The sequence below is a fragment of the Lactuca serriola genome, chromosome 1 (assembly GCF_051521515.1).
Source record: "Lactuca serriola cultivar US96UC23 chromosome 1, Lser_US96UC23_V15, whole genome shotgun sequence".
Classification (NCBI taxonomy): domain Eukaryota; kingdom Viridiplantae; phylum Streptophyta; class Magnoliopsida; order Asterales; family Asteraceae; genus Lactuca; species Lactuca serriola.
In genome coordinates, this window is record NC_136408.1 from 148,882,870 (window position 1) to 148,906,103 (window position 23,234).

At 36.8% G+C, this 23,234-nt stretch overlaps 1 protein-coding gene and 1 long non-coding RNA gene across 4 annotated transcripts; one reads left to right on the forward strand and one right to left on the reverse strand.

Moving 5' to 3' along the window:
- The first annotated feature begins 7,012 nt into the window (after positions 1–7,012).
- Positions 7,013–12,165, forward strand: LOC145099737 (putative disease resistance RPP13-like protein 1). Its single transcript, XM_079037256.1, has 3 exons — positions 7,013–10,803; positions 11,714–11,803; positions 11,899–12,165. Exon 1 carries the CDS (start codon positions 7,013–7,015, stop codon positions 10,793–10,795), a length of 3,783 nt encoding a protein of 1,260 aa, XP_078893382.1. The 3' UTR covers positions 10,796–10,803; positions 11,714–11,803; positions 11,899–12,165.
- Positions 12,166–19,151: 6,986 nt separating this feature from the next.
- LOC145071336 (uncharacterized) lies at positions 19,152–23,073 on the reverse strand. Of its 3 annotated transcripts, none has more exons than XR_013690406.1 (7): positions 22,943–23,073; positions 22,648–22,837; positions 20,497–20,552; positions 20,347–20,410; positions 20,224–20,275; positions 19,942–20,041; positions 19,152–19,852 (listed from the first exon to the last, which is right to left on the reverse strand). It is a non-coding gene; the product is annotated as an uncharacterized LOC145071336 (long non-coding RNA). The 3 variants fall into 3 exon arrangements; XR_013690402.1 differs by having other exon boundaries at positions 20,489–20,552; XR_013690401.1 differs by lacking the exon at positions 20,497–20,552.
- Between the last annotated feature and the right edge of the window lie 161 nt (positions 23,074–23,234).

A 23,234-nucleotide genomic window follows, 5' to 3' on the forward strand; every position in this document is an offset into this window, starting at 1 on the left:
TGTTCTTTAGAATTAAAGATGAAACACCGTGAACCGAACACATGGAAAAATTTCACATTGGGCTTCCTGTTGTTGAGAATCTCATAAGGAGTGAGCGTGAATCTCTTGTTGAGATATGACCTGTTCTGTGTAAAACAAGCAGCAGAAATAGCATCAGCCCAAAAATAAAGAGGTAAGGAAGCGAAACTTAGCATGGTTCGGACAGCTTCACACAAAGATCGGTTTCATCTTTCGACAATTCCGTTTTGTTGAGGTGTGTAGGGAGCTGAGAAGTTGTGACTTATTCCCTTTTCTGCCAGGAATTCTTCGAATTCTCTATTTTTGAATTCCAGACCATTTTCGCTCCTGATGTTGCGAACAACCTTCTTCAGCTGTACTTCAATCTGCTTGATGAACACTTTCAGCTTATGAGTCGCTTCAGATTTAAGCTTCAGAAAGAATACCCATGTAAAACGCGAAAAGTCATCAACAATAACAAGAATATACTTGCTACCACCGATGCTTTCGATAGATGATGGACCACATAAATCAATATGAAGTAATTCTAGTGGTTCAATAACTTTAGTGTTTATTATAGATGGATGACTTTGACGACTCTGCTTCCCCATTTCGCACGCAGCACACAAATGATCTCTATCGAACTTGAGCAGTGGAAGACCTCGAACATGACCTCCAGTGACAAGTTTGTTGATGTCCTTAAAGTTAAGATGAGAGAGCCTTCGGTGCCATAACCAGCTTTCATCAGATTGTGCTTTTGATAACAAGCAGATAGCTGGGTTTCCTTTGATGGGTTTGAGGTTTAGAGGAAACATTTCACCTTTACGTTCAGATTTGAGAATAACTCTTTTCGTCTTCTTCTCAATTATTTCAGAACCCTCATCGTCGAATGAGACTTTGAGACCGGTACCTCCAACAAGCTGAGATACACTGATGAGGTTGTGTTGTAGTCCTTCCACATATGCAACCTTCCTTATCGTGAAATCACCATTAGTAATCATTCCATAGCCTTTTATGGTGCCGAAGGAGTTGTTTCCAAACTTGACGTTTCCACCATTTGAAAGAGACCTGTATTCCCTCAGCTCTTCTTTCCTCCTTGTCATGTGACGCGAGCAGCCACTATCAATGTACCATTCTTCGTCAAACTGCTCGTCACTAATAACCTGCAAAAATTAAGCAGATTTAGGAACCCAAAGTTTCTTGGGTCCACGTGAGCCTTTCACAGGTACAGGAATAGTAAGAGAGATGTCAACAAGGTATGTTCGTTTTATTAATGTTGTTTCATCTTTCTTTTTGATGGTAAAAACTTTGATTTTATTGGAATTAGGTGCTTTCGGTTTTGACTCTGGTTCAACCACTGAAACCTTCTGTTTTCCTTTTTGTTCTGCTGATGATTGAGATTTTTGAGAAGGAGCATAATGGAATTTAGGACGAGATGGAGAAGAGTTAGAAGAATTAGAAGAATTAGATGAGTGAGAATGAGAGGGATTAGATTGAGATGACTTCTTGGCTAGAGACTCTAGGTGACCCTTTTGCTTTTGATCATTAGTGGGACCGACCCTAGAGTTTTGATCTCTTTTGATTTCAGAACCGAACCTTTGCTTTCGGTTGGTTTCGTTCTCTGAACCGAACTTCTGCTTTCGGTTGGAGTCATTCTCAGAACCGAACCTTTGCTTTCGGTTGGAATTATTTTCTGAACCGAACCTTTGCTTTCGGTTGATGTTTTTCTCCGAACCGAACCTCTGCTTTCGGTTGTTGTAGCTCTCTTGCGATTCAACAGGATTTTTCTCAGACTTTAGGTTCTTGTCTTGATGTGAGAAATAAGCATTCTGGGATTGCCAGAACTATTTTCTTTCAGAGAGATTCTTCCTGTATCTCTGATTCCTTTGACGTTTCTGATTTCTCATCTGCTTCGGTTGATGATGGATGTTGGCTTTTGGTTTCGGTTTTTCTTTGGCTGGTTCACTTTGGCTTTCGGTTGATGATGGATGTTGGCTTGAAGATGTGACTTCTTTTGCTGGGCTTCCTTTTTCTTGAGGAATGTCTTTCGTACCACTAGTACTTGGCACATCAAAGTTATCAGGCTTGTTCAAGGGTTCTGGCACGTATCTGCATTTGCTTTTCCATGAGGTCCTTTCAGACAAACCTACTGTTTCATCAGCTTATCGATTGGAGCAGACTAGAAGAACTCATTGCATCCATCAGCATTGTCTTCATTTACAATAGCTGTGAGTTTAGCAGTCTGATGTTCGGTTACGCCTGTGACCTTGTATACCTGATTTGGAGTAGTTCTAACCTTTTGATATACTACGGCCTTCTCTGCAAGAATCGGGGACTTTTGTTAGGACAAACGAGCGAACTCCACTGAATTTTCTGAAATTAGATTCTTGTGGTTTTCAGGTTCGCTTTTTACAAATTTTGAGCAGTCAACCGTGTCCTCTACAGAAATTTCACTCATATTGTCATCCTCGTTAAGCTCATATGCATTTTCAACATCAATTTTGTTTTCTGAGCTCAAGTTGGCGTTTAAAGAGTCAAATTTTTGTATGGTTTCGGTTCTCAGTTTCAGTCTATCATTTTCATCCAAAAGGTTTTTGAGCATGTCCTTATGGTCCTTGGATTTAATGAAATATTCTATTTTGTCCAGTCCATACATATAGGTCGGATTAACGTCCTCAGATGATATCACACTCTCACAATTATACGCTTCGGCATCAATTTCATCCTCCTTAAACTCAAGGAAGGGTAAAATCATGCGATGAATCTTTTGTCCTATTTCACAATCCAAATGAAGCTGAGTAATATTTGAGTAAAGACGTTTAGCAATCAGACAAAACACATTTCGCTGTTTCAAAAGCTTTAAATTATCTCTTTGTAAATAAATGTTTTCATCTTTTATTTTGATTAATTCCGACTCGTTCAGTTCGATCCACATCCGCCGTTCCTCACTCTTCGAAGACACCCTGCTTAATTGGTCAGTTAGGTTAGAATTGGTGACTCGAGTTTGAGTTAAACTACTATCTAGATGAGAGATTCTTGAATTAACACTTTTTAGTTCTTTTTCATATGAGCTTTGTGGGACTTTAAATGAGACAAAGACGGATTGTACCTTCTTGATCAGTTCATCGAGCTCGTTGAACTGCACCCTGAGCGGTTTGGCTGTAAAGCACAAGTTCTATTGCTCCTTCGGTTTATTATCCCCACCATCAGTGTTGTATCCCCTCATCTGAGATACGTCAGACACCATCAAGCATCTTCCTCCACTGCTTTCTTCTTTAGCCACATAAGCCTTTCCATGAGAAGGCTTCCTCACTTCATCATCTTCAGAGTCGGTTGACCAGACCTCCACGCCACCGAACTCGTCATCAGCAACCGAACCCTGCACAATTAGAGCATTCATAGAAGGGTTAGCGGTAGATTTCTTCTTCCTGATCTCATCAAGCTTTTTCTGCAGCAATGCTTCCTCATCCTTTTCAGCCATCTTTTTGAGGACACAATCCTTTGCATAGTGGTTCTTTCCTCCACAATAGTAGCAGCTTACTCCAGAATCACCTTCTGCCTTCGGTTCCTTCTTAGACTCTTCAACCTTCGGTTCATCTTTAACTTTTTCAGAACTATAACTCCCCTGCCAGTTTCGGTTTTTATTGGAGGGAAATCTCTTCTTGATGAACCTCTTGGGGTTAGACACCATCATAGCATAATCCTCAGACGTGAGGTTATAATCCTCCAAGTTGAGGTCTTCGTCCTCCATCACAGCTTTACTTTTGGACAAGAGGGCTAACGAACCTAGGCTTGAAACTACATTCTTCTCCTGCAACACGATCTTTTCCTGAGATTTCAAGATGCCCACCAGTTTCACCAAAGAATATGATTTAATTGCTTGTGGGCTTTAACTGTGGACACAACTGCTCTCCAATCTGATCTGAGACCATTCAAAAACGTAACCTTCTGCTCAATAAGCTTCCTTTCGATGTCATGTTTGATCATCTTGCTAAGAAGATGATTGAAGCGATCGAACGTTTGGGTCACAGTTTCTTCAGCTCCTTGCTTGAATTCACCAAACTCAGACAAGAGTAAGGTTTGAATGGAGTGTTCAAGATCTTCGTCTGTAGAGTACAATTCACGTAGCCTGTCCCAAATCTCTTTTGCTGTCGTGCATGAACTCACCAGCCTGAATGTATCGGACTGAAGGGCGAATCTGATCAATCTTAACGCCTTGATATTGCACTGAAATTTATCTTTTTCATCTTGCGCAATATCTTTAACATCTTTCAGAAGATCATTGTACTCCTTTTGAGTTTTAATAATCCTTGAAGTTGCAGAATGAGAAAACGGTCCAGAAACAATTGCTTCCCAGATAAGGTATCAATTATCCTCAGATCCTATAACATAATCTTCAAAGTGATGCGCCCAGACTTCATAATCATGGGTGTACAGGATGGGAATCTTCGTGGTTGATCCAATGTTGTTCGAAATATTGATGGGATTCGATTGCGACTCGTCCATAATGATCGAATAACCTGTTCAAAGATCAGACTTGTAATAAATCAGATTAGGGCAAAACAATAAATATTGAGATACGTCAATAATGAGATGACGGCTCAATAAATATCAATAATTGCGGAATAACCCTAATCGAAACCTTTTTCACAGAAAAGAAGTGTATCGATTACACAGCCTCCTGCTCTGATACCAATTGATAAGTTTAAATCTAAACTTGAAGATCGATTAGATCTATAAAACAGGTAAAGAAATAAATAAACAAACAGCAAGAACACTCGAATGAATCAAACGTGTCGAATGATTTATAAACAACCCTCAGAAGAGCTCGATAAAGAACTTCTACTGTAGAGGATTAAAGGGTTTACAAGAACGATGAAAGAAAGTATTCTGTGATCTATCGTAATAACCTAATATGCATGCAAGCACATTATTATATACTAAACCCTACAGCTCACGGTTGGACAGGCCCAAACCGGAGATCAAAACATTGGACTATTAACCGAGCCCAATGACGCAATACAAAAACTAATCTGCTACCCAACATATTTTTTATAATTTTTTAATATATATATATATATATATATATATATATATATATATATATATATATATATATATATATATATATATAGGGTTAGGTTATTTTGTTTTTCACTATCTATTGTGTGCATGTATGATTCATTCTGGACCAATATTTTAGTTATTTTAAGAAAGTAATTAATGCATATTACATGTTGAAGATATAATGGATATTAATTACATCTTCAACATTTAATATGCATTAATTACTTTCTTAAAATAACTAAAATGATTGGTCCATAATTAATCATACATGCACACAATAGATAATGAAAACATTTGAACCTAAGTCTATATATATATATATATATATATATATATATATATATATATATATATATATATATATATATATATATATATATATATATATAATTTAATTAAATGTTATTAGAAGTGAAAAAGAAAAAAAAATCACATTTTCTAACCATTTTCCAATCAGAGAAGGAGAGAGAGTGCGAAGAGGCTATCCCGTCTGGGAAAACCCTTCACCTAAACGGCACCTATGATGTGGTGATCTTTGATACTGTTCTAGTCCAATCAACAAACCAGAGTGTGCGGTTGCACCCACACTGTCCGGCTATAACACATATTTTTTTCTTTTATAAAATTGTCTTTCTTTTACTCCAAAACTAGTCCTGAATTTTTTAATTTTCTTTTACAAATTCATTGTTGTAAGATTTCTTTTTGTTTCATTTTTCTTTTATTCTGGAAACTTTTTTTTACATAAGTTTGTTTTTCCAATAAAAGTTAGGCTTCACAATTTTACACAAATTCTTCTTTTACATGGTTTTTTTTCATATATTTTTTTTTATAGGAAGAACACAAATGCAAGACTTTAGTCAATAAAAGTTCCCACCCATGGTAGGTATGACATTTTTGAACTTCAAAAAAAAGACTTTAAAACACTAGAATGACAATCATTGTTTTCATATGAAGGCTAGCTCTATTCATTGTAAAAGTAAGTAAAAAAAAATAAAAAAAAATAAATAAATAAAAAAATAAAAAAGACAAAATGGTATGGGAAAATGGATGCTAAACTTCGGAAGATTATATGAGGATATTTTAATGGAGTGATTCTTTTCTTTTCTTGTAATGTGGTTTCTTGGGTTGCAAAGCAAAACATTTGGAAAACTTTTGTATTTGGGGGGTTATGCTTTTCTTTAGCATCACAAAATGTGAGGTATACAATGTATTATAGTTTTTACGGACTTTCCTTAAACAACTTTTGATTCTAAACACTAAACAAATTTTGTCTTAAAACATATTTACAATAAGACTTGTAGAACATAGAAATGAATTTTAGAAAACATATAAAAAAATTTGTGTAAAAAACTGTGAAAATGTATACTTTAAAAAATACATTATAAACTAATTTATAAAAAGATTAAAAAACTAGAAATTTATTTTTCAAAATAAAAATAAAACAAAACAGATATATCACAAAAACAAATTTGAAAAAAGCATTTAAAAATTCAACACAAAATCGATAATAGAAAAATAAAATTAATGGTAAATTTATATAAAAAAAAAAAAAAAAAAAAAAAAAAAAAAAAAAAGAATATAAATCTCGAAACATGCTATTGTAGGTATTTTTCTGGATATTAAACTAGAAAAAAGAAGAATTTTAAATACAGTTAAAATAATTGATTGGTTATTAATATTGCTATCGCATTTGTAAATATACAGGATGATGTGGCAGTGTTTTGGTCAATGAGATCGAGAATGTTTTGAACTATACGTCCACGCCAGCACCGATATACATTTTTTTCAAATATTTTTCTCCCTTTTCATCTGAAAAAGCAAAATTATAAATACGTAAGTTTTCACATACTCACTCTACCCTTTTGCCTTTCATCTGTAACTTAAATTTTCATTGCTTGAAATCAAAACTCTCATTAAAGAGACGATCTTTCCTTTTTTCCAAAACTCAATGGCTGAAATAGTTGTTAGCGCCGTCATCACAGTGCTGTGTGAGAAGCTGATCTCCGGTGACTTGATAAAGCTGGCTAGATCAAAAGGGATCGATTCTCATCTAAACAAATGGAAGAAAAACCTTCCCCTGATCCAAGCCGTGCTTGCTGATGCAACCCAGAAGGAGATTAAAGAGAGAGCTGTTCAACTGTGGGTGAACGATCTCCAGGATTTGGCTTACGACATAGATGATGTACTCGATGATTTGGCCACCGAGGTTATGCGACGCAAGTTGAATCAGGAAGCGCATGCCACCACCAGCATTGGTAAGGTAATGAAGTTCTTCCCAAATTGCTGTACTAAATTCTCTCCTCGTAACATTATGTATGATCGGAAGATGAGTTCAAAGCTAGATGAGATCACCACCAAATTGCGTGATCTTGTTGACCAGAAAAATGACCTGGGTTTGAATGTGACTGATGAAAGGTCAACTCTAGAGAGACGGCTTGAGGAAAATTCACTGGTTGATGAGTCCAAAATCATGGGTCGGGAAGGGGATAAAGTGACATTGATGGGTAAGTTGTTGGGGAATGAAGAATGTGATGAAAATGTGAGCGTAGTGTCGATAGTTGGAATGGGTGGGATAGGAAAAACCACTCTTGCCAAAGTTTTATACAACGATGAGAAAGTGAAGGATCACTTTGATCTCATAGTTTGGGTTTGTGTTTCTGAAGAGTTGGATGTATTTAACATTAGCAAGGCTATTTTTCAAGCAGTAACTGGGAAAAACGAAGATTTTGCTAATCTTAATCTGCTTCATGTGGCCCTCAAAGAAAAGCTTTCAAAGAAGAGGTTCCTACTTGTTCTAGACGATGTCTGGAACGAAGACAACAATAAGTGGGAACTCCTCCAAAGCCCTCTTCTTGCAGGGGCACCTGGAAGTAGAATTATCGTCACAACCAGGAGTACCAGGGTTGCATCGGTGATGGACTCACAAGAAACTTACCCTCTGGACGTTTTGTCAAATGAAGATGCTTTATCATTATTTGCTCAACAAACGTTAGGTGAAAAAAGCTTTGATAAACATCCAACATTTAAGTTGCTTGGTGAAGGTATGGTTCAAAAATGTGGTAGATTGCCTTTGGCTTTGAAAGCACTTGGGAGGATCTTGAAGGGAAACAGGAATGGTGATGAGTGGGAGGAGTTGTTGAAGAGTGAGATATGGGATATAGATGATGGAAGTGATATTCTTCCGGCTCTAAGATTAAGCTACTATCACCTCCCTCCACATCTGAAGCAGTTGTTTGCATACTGCTCCTTAATTCCCAAAGACTATGTGTTTGACAAGAATAAGTTAGTCCTATTGTGGATGGCAGAAGGATTTTTGCCCCAATCAAAAGGAAACAAGTCAATGGAGTGTTTAGGTCATGAGTATTTTGAAGAGCTAAAGTCAAGGTCCTTTTTTCAACATTCAACGGACGACGAATTAGGATACACAATGCATGACCTGATGAATGACTTGGCCACAAGTGTTGCAGGAGAGTTTTCCTTTAGATTGGATGGTGAGGTTGATGTATCTGCCATGAATGAAACTTTTGATAAGTTTCTTCATTTCTCACTTATAGGTTCAGGATCTGGATCATTTAGAAAGCTCAAGGAATTACAAAGAGCTAAACGTTTGCGAACTTTCTTACTAATCTCAGTACCTTGGGAAATTGGTAGCTTATTGGACGAATTACTTCCTGAATTACAGTTCCTGAGGGTGCTAAGTGTCGTGGGCTTGACCCCGAGTGATTACCTATGGCGAGAAGGTATTTTTTCAATCAGAAAGATACCAGAATCCATTGGTAGTCTCAAGCATCTACGGTATCTTAATTTTTCTTATACTGAAATCACAAGTTTACCGGAACAAGTGAGTGACCTTTATAATCTACAGAGTTTGTTGGTTCAGGATTGTTCTGAGTTATCCAGCTTGCCAAAAAGTTTTGCAAAGTTAATAAACCTTCGACATTTTGGAATAGATAATACTCCAAATGTGATCAAGTTGCCCTTAGGAATTGGTGGCTTGACGAGTCTACAAACTCTATCCAAGGTCATGATTGAAGAAGCCAACGGGTTCAAAATATCAGATCTTAAAGAACTATCGGATCTTCAAGGTCGGCTTTCCATTATTGGGCTTGAGAAAGTGATGGATCCAATAGAAGCAAAGGATGCCAACTTACATCAAAAGAAGGGTCTTGAAGTTTTGGAGATGAAATGGAGTGATAATGTGTTTGATGATTCTCAGGATGAGACAATTGAATATGAAGTGCTTAAAGAACTAAAACCTCCTCATAAGTTAAAAAACCTCTACATTCTGAATAACAAGGGAATGAGATTTCCTAGTTGGGTCGGGGATCCCTCGTTTGATCAGTTAACAAAGCTTATATTACGTGGTTGTAGAAGTACACAGTTACCAACACTTGGATGTTTAGGGTCTCTTAAGAAATTGGTTGTTGAAAGCATGAGTGAGGTGAAGAGTGTGGGTTTTGAGTTTCTTGCACCCACTGCTTCTTTTCTTGGCATTGCATTTCCATCTCTTGAAGTTCTGGAATTTTATGATATGGAAGGTTGGAAGAGATGGTCGATTAATAATGGCAATGAACATGGAACTCCTAGTTCTTTTCCTCGTCTTCATGAGATCTCTTTAATAAGTTGTCCAGAACTATCTCAAGTGTCAATCGGATTGATACCTTCACTGCGGGTTTTATATATTCAAGAATGTTCCGATGTAGTGTTAAGAAGCATGGTTGGTTTGTCCTCATCACTTGTTAACTTGAATATTTTTAATGTTAAAGGACTTACTCTACTACATGGAGAATATTTAATGCATTTCGGGTCACTTGAACATCTAGATATCAACAATTGTGATGAACTGAGATACTTGTGGGAACGAGAATCAGAGGCATGCAAGAGTCTTGTGAGTTTACAGAAGTTGGTAGTATGTTACTGTAAAAACTTGGTTTCATCAGCTGAGAAAGAGGACAATTTTGGGAAGAACATGAAATCTCTTAAACAAGTGAATTTCAATAATTGTGACTCGCTGGAGAGTTACAATTGTCCAAATACTGTTGAGAGCTTGGAGATCTATGAATGTAATTCACTGATATCGTTGACCTTCTCAGCATTGCAGGAGCAGCTATCCGGTATCACTGAATCCATAGTCAGTGATTGTGATAACGTACAATTACAGCCCATTCCCATTCCAGTCAAAGATTTCCGTTTTCTCTGTGTGTCTCGCCTAACATCTCTTGAAATCCGTAACTGCAAGAATCTAAAGTCAATCCCTTCTGAGCATTTTCAAAGTCTCACATCTTTGGAAGAAATGCTGATAACTGAATGTCCAAGTATGGACTACTCCTTCCCTTGTGGGGTGTGGCCTCCTAATTTAAGAAAACTAATCATAGGATGCTTAAATAAGCCCATGTCAAAGTGGGGCTGGCAGAATTTTCCAACCTCACTAGTTGACCTAGTGTTATTTGGCGAAAATTCAGGAGTGGTTTCATTTGCAGTGGCGGACGATGTGGGGAATACTACTACTACTCCATCATCATCATCATCATCATCATCATCATCATCATCTTTTCTTCTTCCACCATCTCTCGTTTCTCTATGGCTCAATGGTTTTAAGGATGTGGAATCATTTTCAGAGGTCTTTCAACACCTCCCCTGCCTTAAATATCTTGAAACTACTTCATGCCCGAAGATTGCAGATCTTAAGACAACATCCGGCCCATCAAATTTGACAATAATAGTGTGGTAGTAGAAAAGGTATGTATGTCATCTCCTTGCCCATCATTGCTCTGTTACATAGGTATTAGGAATATCAATTTTGAGACTTGTTTGTTTCGTTGGTTGAGAAGATTATTTTAAATATTTAACCAAAAATCAAAACTTATACTAAAAGAAGAAGAAAAAAAGTTGCAAGTGCAGTAGCAATGAATAGCTTTTCATTTTCTTTTCATAACAACTTTTACCATTAAGTTGCTATGTTTCCATGACTGAATGAATACTTGCATCTTACTGTTATATAGGTTAAAATGTGTTATTTTTTACCTGCATTGTGTTACAAAATCTTTGTGTTTCCTTTTTTATTGTCATATTTTTGTTTTCATTGATATCAGCTTCCAATAACCTTGTCCATTGTTGAAAGAAAAACTAGCAAACATAACAAGACTGCACAATTTGCACTTCATCCACAAACTTTGACATTAACTTTAGGTCAAACCCTATTGTCATTAAGATCTTGACTTTGATAAATTTTGTACAAATTTGGCACTGTCTTAATTCCTTTGTTTGTATTTGGTATACGAATTCACATTTTCTTATAAATTTGTATCAATTGTCAGGTTAGTATTAGTCCATTTTACATTAAAACTTTTTCTGTTAATGTAAAAATACGGTCAAACTATGTATAGAATGACTAATTGTGTTATTTATTTTTTAATTTTTTTGTGATTATCATTTTCTTATTTCTAGGTAATAAGTACCATATATATGGATGATGTAAGTACTATATATTCTAAACTTTTCTAGAAATATATGCCCCAACTTCTTTGCTCCCGTTGGTGATTACTTGAAGAGATTGTTAATGAAATCATTAAAACAATATCCAGTTTTATGCAATCTTGGCATGTTTCTACTAATGACTTTTATTCTTGATCACTCGATTATTCTACAGGTGAAACATGGAGCAGGGCTATCTACACCATGCTAGAGAGGCAATTATATGCTGAATATGCATGAGGAGATTATTACACGGTTGCAGAAGGTGATTCAATTGTAAATACTAAATAGTAAATACGAAATTCATTTTCTAAATCTGGGATAAGTGATGGATGTAACCATGTATTGGTTCGTTGACAGTGCTTGGATGCATAGGCGCTTCCATCAAAGACTGGGGTGCGGGTTTAAGTGTGGTTAGGCTGGTGGGGTCCCACTACGAGCTAGTAGCATTGGTTCTGGGTCTCAGATACAAAAACTTGACTACCAAGGGTGTTGGGGTTTTCAAAAATGGTTGTAAATTTGAATGATTTTGTTGCCAAAAAAAAAAAAAAAAAAAAAAAAAAAAAAAAAAAAACTGAATGATCCACAAAACTGAACAAAGTATGAGACTTTTTTATAATTTGTCCTAAAAATTATAAATTTATAATAAGACTTGTTTACGAATTGGTGATATGATTTAGCTTGATAAAAATAAAACTAGAATTAAGACAAAGTTTATACTTACTCTGTCTAAATTATTAAAAACTCTTAGCACTCATGCTTACGTTTTGTTTTGTTATGAACATTTTTTTTATTAATTGACCGAAAAAACATGTATCTCTGTATAAAAAGTGGATACACTTTTGAGATAATGTCAGAGGTCCTATAAACTCTTAACGTTTTTTATTTTTATAGTAAGCCTTGAGGTTTTAAAGTCCATTTTCCCTTGTTAAAAAAGGTCATTTGAAAAAAAAATGTACGGTTACGTTTGTCATGCCATTAATGAGATAGTTAACACGGGTGAACATTTGTGAAGAATTTATTTTTCTATATATATTTTTTCTATTTTATTTATTTTGAAATTAGAATGGCCCACCCTACCTCCTAACCCCGTATCTTTTTCATCTTCATCCCTATATCATATAGCTGCCTTGGCTTCATATTTTTGTTAAACATAGCAAGAATATATCCATAAATTTAACTTTTTGTAAACAAAGATAATGAATGACCCACAGACATGGTACCACACTCATTTCCATTTTTGCTCCAAAAACTCCATTCTACGCGCAATTGAAACTGCTATCACCGTTATTAATATCATCTTCAAGGTATTCTCTATTCATTAAACATAATTATATGCACCAACATCATACAAGAATGGGCCAAATATAGTGGGCTGAAAATCATGAATGTTAGAGAGAGAGAGAGAGAGAGAGAGCCTCTTTTATTTATAAATATAAAAATTATTAAATAAGTATTAAATCTAAAAAAAAATAAAGAAAATGGAAAAAAAAATGCACCAAAGGCATAACAATCATTTCAATTCTTCGAGGGACCAAAAACACAACAACGAAATTATCACAAAATGACTACGAAGCCAAATAAAATAAAATAAATTAAGGTTTGGACTAAACCTTAGAAAAAATCACTAGTTGATGAGTCCAAAATTATGGGTCGGGAAGGGGATAAAGAGGCCTTGATGGGGAAATTCAGGAGTGCTTCTTTCCTTGTGGGGTGTGGCATCCTAATTTAAGCCAACTAAGGGTAGGAATGTTAAATAAGCCCATATCATAGTCGGGCCTGCAGAATTTTCCTACCTCACTAGTTGATATGTGGTTATTTGGTGAAAATTCAGGAGTGGTTTCATTTGCAGCGGCACAGACAATGTGAGGAATACTACTACTACTACTACTACTACTACTCCATCATCATCATCATCTTCATCTTTTCTTCTTCCACCATCTCTGGTTTCTCTATCGCTCTTTGGTTTTACGGATGTGGAATCAGTTTCAGAGGTCTTACCACAGCTCGAGATCTCCCATCCTCAGCATTCTCGATGAGTACTCTTGAGATCTGATCCAGTCTAACACCTCAATCCATTTAACATGCTATCAATTGAAGACCTTAATCTTCACTCTAGCTGACGAATCCTCGTTCCCACTGCCAATCTTGCAGTACCACTGAACTCTAATCGAACACAGCCCATGCGAAAACACAATTCTCTTGAACATCCAGTGACCAACCACTTATGCATCTAACATCCGCGACTGGCACTATTCTCTTCCTGTCATCAGTTCCGTCCTAGCAACGGTAGTGCCTTGAACTCCAAAGTTCATCCATAAACAATTTCCGACCATACCTGAACAATGATAGAACCTCTGAATGCTGACTTCATTAGAGAACAATCGCTCCAACCCTGATCGAGTATCCTCTAAATAATACTCCTGCATAGATCCCGACAAGGATCCAAAATGATAACGGTATGCGCGGAACCCACTCCGCAAGATGCGTCCCTCCTTGGGTTCATCAAGGACCTTTCGGCATGCAGGATGGAATATTTGATCCTTGGTAACCCAAACACTAGCAGAAAAACCGACTCGAGGTCTGACTTATCCAAACTCGCTCACAATTCCAAAGCGGTACGTATTCCAAACATCCACCTAATATCATAGAAGATGACATACCCACAACATCTGGGGAAATACTGGTCACCTTCTGCAGACATGACCAACCCTGCCACACCTGTAGCAGCCTAAACCCTTGGAGTGACAAACTCCCTCGTGTACTTTCTCGTATGCACTGCACTGACTCAGGCCCTGTCGGCCATTCACTCGATGATCAAAAATCATGGGTCTCTTCCCGAGACCCCTACTATCCGCACCTGGCACACACGTTTCCTTCCAGGGTGCTCCCAAGTCGATCCTGCATCTGCGACTCTTTAGAAATCATATCCTTCAGGGTCTGACACCCTGTCACACTCACTAGCTCGCTTGCCAATTGCTAAGCTGCAACAACTGGAATATCCTCTGTCCCCAAACTGGGTCACAAACTCTTCCCTGAAGCTTCTTAGATTCTCCAAGACTCTCACTAATTCGAGTATGGATCCTATGCTTTCAGTAGTACGGGCCCAATACTACCTTCCACACCTATCCATGCTTTCCTCAGCAATCCTCCCGGATCCTCCAAGTCACTTCCTCAACTGGTACACCCAAGTCTCACTGAACCTCACTACTAACTCACTGGAATATATCCTAGGCTTCCCTAGGTTCCCGTACCCACCCAGTCCTCAGCTGCTGAAAGATTCCCAGTAATGTCAACTAGCTACCTCATGAATATAGCCACATGCAACAGAGATCAGATAATCCTTCGAGTAATAGACCCATCCCTAGAACGGTTGGACTCAAACAAGAGCTGCGCAATAGGGTCAAATCTATCACTCTGAGATTATTCAGTCTGTGCCACATGTGACTTAGCATATTCACTTAATAGTTAGCTCACATTACTAAAAGTCCCACAAGGCACAAAGCAAGCAGCATTCAGACAATGGAAACTCTAACCATCATATTCCAATCAAATCATTCTATCCTCTAATCAGGAATCTGTACATGCAATTCAAAGGCTCATACAATCAGGCATAACCTAAACAGGCTATCCTATCACTGACTGATCTGTAATAGCATGCAAGTCTACAAGCACATACAATAGGCATATAAGGCATCCTCCTAGATCCTTAGCCCTAATCTAGCATGCAGTTCTCGTAATCATATCATACCATATCACAACATGTATGGGTATCTTGGGGAAAACTTACTTGAGCTCGGCTGATTGCACGCATCACACACATTGTTCTTCTCAAAGTTCTTTTCTCTTTCCAAATTCTTTTCAAACCCCTTTTATAAAATGGTTTTACTTTTGAAAACTTTCATACCAAGCCCTTAGTTTGAGTTCAGACACACCCGAGAGTATGTCTGAATCCCTCAAACCAAGGCTCTGATACCAACTTGTAACATCCCAAAATACAGGCCAAAAATTTTATTTTTAAATACGTCATTATAAAACCAACAGGGTGATAATACATCTGTAATACCATCTCATGTAAAAACCGAGTAAGAATAATCAAACGTTTTATCATAAAACAATATTAGAGTGTAATCCCAAAGATCTCATGTGCGGAAAACCATAGTGTGATGCGCTGCGATCAAGCCGACTCCTTTCCTTTAAACACGAAGTACCTGAAACCAAAACTGAAAACCGTAAGCACGAAGCTTAGTGAGTTCCCCCATCATACCACATACCATACAATCTATAATGAACAGCTAGGAGATACGGGCCTCGCCCACGCTCATGGAGGTACGGGCCTCACCCACACTCCGCTAGCTGGGAGATACAGGCCTTGCCCACACTCCACTATCTCTGAGATACGAGCCTCGCCCACACTCAGCCACTAAACCATAGCATACAATTATATACAATCATATACTAAACAGCTAGGAGATACGGGCCTCGCCCACACTCATGGAGGTACGGGCCTTTCCCACACTCCACTATCTCTGAGATACGGGCCTCGCCCACACTCAGCTACTATCACAAATATCATAACACAAACATACTATCAGACATATTTGGGGTGTCCGAACTACCCTTCGGTCCTAACAACCGAACTTGGCGACTATTCCCCTCCTACTACCACTATCACATATAACATATCATGCCAACATATAACATATCAGGTGGTAGCAAACCTAGATGATATCACAAAGACAATTATCTAACATACAACTCCTACTGGTGGGCCGGCATTGTGGTCGTAGACCCACCGCTACTGGAAGGTAACTCACCTCACACTGCTGAAGTCCCGACAACACAATCCCATACTTGCTGAAGTCCCGCAGGCTCGACCCCAGCTGCTGGCTGACAGATTCCCGAACTGTCAACACCAAAATAACACCCAATTAATAATTGGGTCCCAATATATAACCATAAGTACATTCTTTGGGTAATTACTACATTACCCCTAGCTTGTCTTATTCAAGCCCAAGGCCCAATCCATAGGCCCAAAGTCAATTAGGAATCAAAGCCCAACACATGGCCCAATTTTCCAAATTGGGCCTAGGCCTATACATGGTCTCATTCTAAGGCCCAACACATATAATCATTAAGGCCCAAATATATCCCATCTATGGCCCAATTTTCCAAATTGGGCCCAAGCCCCTTACATGGGCCTTACCCTAAGCCCGTTACATTACTCTAGACCATTTGCTTGATCTTGGATAGTCCATTTAATAACCCAATCATCAAAGCCCAATAGAAAGGCCCAACAATAAACCCAAGAAAAATTAGGGTTTCAAATAAAATGATGATTAGGGTTAAGTTTCCTACTTAACCCATTAAGGACTTAATCCATTAAGGACTTAACCCATTAAGTCCAATATTGCTTAGATTAATCTTTGCCAATGATTATTATTTAATATCTCAAGTTATTAAACAATTCTCGTGTGTGTGACATGATTAATTCTTAAAGTTAGGTTTTCATTGGCATTAGGGTGTTCAAATCCAAATATTAGCCCATTTATCAATTTGTTGGCCTTTTATGACAATTAGGGCTTTATTGGGCCTAATAAGCCCACTAAAATCTTATTACGCCCATATAGGTTTTATTGGATCCATTAGAGTCCATTAAGCTTCATTGGGCCCATTAGAGCTCCTTTGAGCCCATTAGGGTTTCTAGCACCCCAAACGAATCTATCACAAGAGGCAAAGCACACCGCCACCCGACACGGCGGCCGGTGGCGGCAGGAGGCGGCAGCCACCACCTAAAGGTGATGGTTTGATTTTTCCGTTCATTATTCCATTTTTTTACAATTACAATGAACTCACAAAATAACACACACACATTATACTAAAATAAACACACACACACACACCGGCGGCACATGGCGGCAGCCACCACCTCGCGGTGGTGGCTGTGGTGGCGTTTCTCATAAACTCTGGCCAAATAATGAGCAAACGACTTCAGAAACACCCTCATCTACAGATCCAATCCCACATCTACCACCTCACGATGACTTATGGTGACAAAACACGGTTTCAGGGCTACAACCACCATGGTCAGCCGCCATGGTGGGTTTTTCTCTCGATCTCCGGCTAGGCTAACACGCACACACAAAACATGAACAGCAACAACATCGCACGATACATGGAACGAACGAACCCCCCATCTGCCGACGTGCGACGTTCGGAGGTCGGCAACAGAAAAGAATAGTTGCTGGGGCGGCGGAGGCGCGATATAGTGGGCATCAGTGGAAGTTTGCGATGGCAGCGGCGGCTCGATGGTGTTGCTATTATGGCGAAATATAGGTGACAGATGCAGTTTCCGTGGTGGCGACGACCGGATGCGATGGGAGGCATAAGGGGAGTGCGGCGCCAGAGAGGGAAGGGTGAAGATGGCGGCTGATGTTCTACTCTAGGGTTAGGGTTCGCATGGAGGAATAAGGTGACGGGTTTAATACTCGTATCCCATCAAACCTTGCATCCAAATAACACTTTTGGTCCCTCCTTCCCGTTTCCTTTTCAAGATTAGGCTACAATTTACCATTTCAACCCTGCCCCTTGAAATACTTTGCAAAATAACTCTGGATTTTACTAAACAGCCCCCAACTTCTAAAATCTTTATATATTTAGCCTTTCTATCGCATTTCCTTTTAAATTAAATCCAAATAATTACCACGGAGCCCCTGTCTTCATGAATATTTATAAAATGAGTCCCGAACTCACACTTTTAACCCCAGACTTCTAAAATTATGATAATTAGCCCTTCGAGACCATCCTTTGATATATAATTATTTATTTTAGGGCTACTAATCGTTCATTAATTAATTTATTTAACTCAATAAATAAACGGGTGCTACGTTGACTTTGAGAAATTTTGTACAAATTTGGCACTGTCTTACATTCCTTTGTACTATTTGGTATACGACTTCACATTTTCTTACAAATTTGTATCAATTGTGAGGTTAGTGTTAGTCCATTTTCTATTAATGTAAAAATACGGCCAAACTTTGTATAGAATGACTAATTGTGTTATTTAGTTTTTTTTATTTTTTTGTGGTTATCATTTTCTTATTTCTAGGTAATAAGTACCATATATAAGGATTACTACTAGAAACATGAGTTTTAGAGACGGACGAATCCGTCGCAAATCCGTCGCTAAAGATCATTGCGACGGATCAACCACAAATTTACTTAATAGCCAATTAAAGGGTGGCTAATGACTTAGCGGGGGATTTAGCGACGGGTTAGTTTTCTCTTGCGACGACCTTAGCGACAGAATACCCTTTGCAAAGTGGCACTTAATACTGTTATTTTAGACGTTAGCGACAAAATGTAATAACCATATTCCATCGCTAATCCCCTGCAAACCTCTATATTTGTTTTTTTTAATCCGTCGCTAATCCCTCTCAAACTTTAGATATGATTTTTGTTCTTTCCGTCTCTGATCTGTAGCAAATTTAAGATGTGATTTTTTTTCTTCTTTCCGTAGCTAATCCCTTGCAAATACGTAATATGATATTTTTGTTTGTTTTGAATCTAAAACAAAATAATACCAAAAAATCAAATAATTATATAATCCCAAAACAAATATTAACATTTAAATACCAAAAACATCCAATAATTATGCAATCTAAAACAAAACTTTAACAATAAAATACCAAAAGAATCTAACCATCAAAGTTTACCAAAACATCCATAAACATCAAATATCAAAGTTTAACATTGATTGATATTTGATTTCAAAGTATAATGTACCATAATTCTAAATTTCGTCTCATATTTTGCATTTCCGCATACACCTTCGTTGCTTGATATCTAGCATCCAAAAGAGGGATTAGAATGGAATTGGATTCCAATTCCCGTTCAATCCCATGGAATTAGGAGAACCAATTTCCACTTAGTTTTTCCTACAATGGAAGGAGACTTGGTTGCTTGATGTCTTCTTATTTTTGCTAGACACAGGGTTTTTGTTAGAAGCAATGATTTTCTGTTGATGAAAAGGAGATTAGTGTCTATTCATTTGAAACCAAATGTGGGACTAGAATGTAATTAAATTCCGGTTTCAACTAAAAAGCAAATGATAATAAACATCAAATTGGTCTTGCCATTGGCCCTTCTCTGATTGCATGCAACTGCCTTTATCAACACAAATGCAGTTGACATCAACTAAAATTTTGAGTTACAAATACACCCAACATTTGGTTAGACGGAATGGAATGGACAAAGGAAGGGAATGAACAAGGTAACGGAATAGATCATTACATCAACCCCTTCATACAAAACACTGCTTAAGAGAAAGAAATTAAATAAATCAAACTACAATTTAACTAAATTATGTATCAAAAAGGTCGATTGAATCTTTAAAGAACTCACTTGTCCCAGTTGGCAGTAGACATAAGACTTTGAGACTTCTTCCTTCCATTATTCCCCTGATCCCTCCTGTATGATCAATATATTGAAACTTGGACAATATCTAAACACATAAAAAAATAAAATAATCATTAATTTTGTTTTGCCATAATTTAAAGATAAAATTACAACATTGAAGAGCAGTCAAACCTTGGTCAACACATAGAGAATTCACTATATATAAATGTGAGGTAAATGGTTTAAAAAAATATAAATGATAAAGGGGAAAGAAAGGAAGAAAGTTACCTTATTTTCTATTAAAGGAACTTTAAGAACTTTCTTGTTGACTCCTCTTTTACTGCATGGAATAATTATAAGATTGGGCATAAAAAATTAACTACAATCTATTGGATTAGAAATTAAACTTACATGTCCCTGACAGCTGATCAAAGGCCTTTTCCATTGTTCCCCAGAGTATGCACACGCTCATCAGCTGAAACAGGTTTAGGATAAATTAAGAGACTACTTATCAAAATTATTCATGGAAATTAAAAAAGAAATAATGGTTGACCGGTTGACCACGAATCTGAAAAGTAAGAGGTCTAGCATTGTTCATTGACGGTTGACTTGCCATCCTAGATATAATTCACCAAATTTTATAAGTGCAAATTGCAAGAAATAGCAACATACTTAACTCTAATTATGATTATTATTTTTTTTTTAATTTTTATGATTATAAAGAAATGAAATAAAAAAACATGTTTTTAATTTCAGCAGTCATAGCCATAAAAGCTTCTTCCATTTTAGCAGTCATAGCCATAAAAGCTTCTTCCACATTGGTGGAACTTTTAGCACTCGTTTCAAGGAATGGAATCCCAATCTCATCAGCAAATGCCTACATAATTTCATAAGACATGACTTTCTAAGAAGTGAGATCATATTTGTTTCCAACAAGAAGCTTATTGAAACTCTCTTGATCTGTCACATCGTAAACAACATGCAGGAAAAATAAGTGTTTTAAATTTATCACCTAATGACATGTCATTATGTGATTATCATCTACAAGTATGAAAACAATAGATTCTACTTAAAGCAAACATGGTATGATGAGTTTTCCTTGGCCATTTCCATTTTCCAATGATGGGGGTATTTACGTCTTTTTGACAATCTTGTAGGAAGTTGTTTTTTCGAATCAACAACCATTAGCTGCAAGGGACTATGCACTAAGTATAATTATTCCAGCATGCAAAGTTGTGATTGACATATCAAATGCTTCAAAAGATTTGTTTAATCAAGAAGTATGCAAAAGATTTGATTAATCAAGAAGTGTCTCCTAAGACTGAGGCTTAGGAACACATGTTTTTGAGTGGAATAATACTTTTTTTTTCCAAAAAAAGCTTTTGTGTTAATTTCCATGATGATGAAAGAACTTAGCAACCTAAAATTGGCAAAACTCAAAAGAATAGAATCTTCAACTCCAATTCCAATGAATAATACGTGAATCCACAAGTTAAAATTATCACCATGCCCCTCTAACCATAGGCCAAAATTAAAACGTTGTACCCCATGTACCCCTTGAAAAATCACAAACATTTCCTTTTTAACAACTTTCAAAGTTCGATTTTACTGATTTACCTGTCAATCACATGGGTCAGGTTTTGTTTTTGATGAAGGTATTTACATCATTTTGCAATTTTCATGGGACAGAGAAAAATTTGTTTAAAAACATCATGCCCAACTCTTTCAAATCCAAGGAATCATTTTTTGGTCAACTACAAAATATAAAATTTTGTCCGAAATTAGACAAAAACAAAAAAGTAACCAGAAATTAGACATTATACAACAAGTTATTTTGAATCATTATGAAGGTTAACGTAGAAAACAACCTTTATGATTAAAACTAGACCTAATAATCATTAGATTGATCAATAATCATTTTTTATTCATACTTTGAATGTCAAATTGGTATCCCAAACACTCTAACTAAAAAAGGGATAGAAATTAGACAAAAACAAAAAAGTAAACAAAATATCTTTAACATTATCTTCCAAGTTGGATAACCTTAACAACAGAGTATTGTGAAAATATGGTTGAAATACAAAATCACCTATTCCTAACTCTCCGTCTAAGGAGATACTTCCACATGGTAATAAATGAGATCATAACAAATCCTATTGAGCCTTTTACTGAATAAATTATGTAGATTTTTCAATATTTACGAATTATAGTTGATAGATTAGATCATTAAGCATGTATTTGGTTGTGATGCAGGACCTTTGGTTACAAATGGTGCAAGTTTGGTTCCTCTTGCTAGCATAGAAGTTTTGGAGCGTGCATATTATTTATAGGTTTGTGTATCGTAGTCAATAATACTATTTACATGTATGTTTCACTTAAATGATCAAATGATTGTATAGTTAAATGTTTGAATGTATTAATTACATGATGCAGGTACCTTGTGAAGAAGCATACATAGATGGCGTCAAAGAGATAATTAGCAATTGATGTCATACCTAGGGTACCAAAGTAAGGAAATAACTCTAGGTTTTATAAATTAACTTGTTGATAAAGAAGAAGGCCTTTTATATGAATATGATTTAAGGTGATTCATGCAAGTAATGCTGAGATATGAGATGGATGATGGTTGAAAAAAGTAAAAAATGGGGGAAGTGCAGCTAAACTAAACCTAACCTAACATACGACTAAAGAAAAGAAAATCAAGAGATTTACCTGAATCTGAAGTTGACAAGTACTAATTTTAGATTTGCTTGATTTTATGGTCGGTGTGTCGGTTACCGAAATCGGAAGCAAATTTGTTTAAACGGAGAGGATGAAATTAGGTTAATAGAGAGGATGGAACTTCCTCCAGAATGATAAAGCAAATTTGGGAGGGAAGGAAACTTGCACCAATTTCGTGAAACTGAAATTAAGTAGTGCCAATTTCAGCAACAGGTCGACGATAGAAAAAACAAAACTTACGTACTCAAATATAGCTTCTACCGGCATTCCCTAGAAAAAAGCGTACCATGATGTGAGAAATCAGCAATTTTTCTATCCATCGTTGAAGGCCTCGCTAAATGCCTTCATCTTCAACCGATCAACAGGGGGGAGGGGTGCGTTGATAAAACATTGTGAGATCCGTAGTTGATCCCTTGATAAATCCTCTTTAATATTCTATATGTTGAATAAATAAAATAATTGTCAAAACATCGTAGATCCATCGCAAAACCCTCGGTATATGTGACAACCTGATATTTCAACTCTTTGTAATGACCTAAAAGGTCAAGTATTATAACCACTTTTGAGTTAATAAAATT

Excerpts from the sequence above, each read along its gene's own strand:
- LOC145099737 (XM_079037256.1), top strand. The coding sequence starts at position 7,013 with ATGGCTGAAATAGTTGTTAGCGCCGTCATCACAGTGCTGTGTGAGAAG.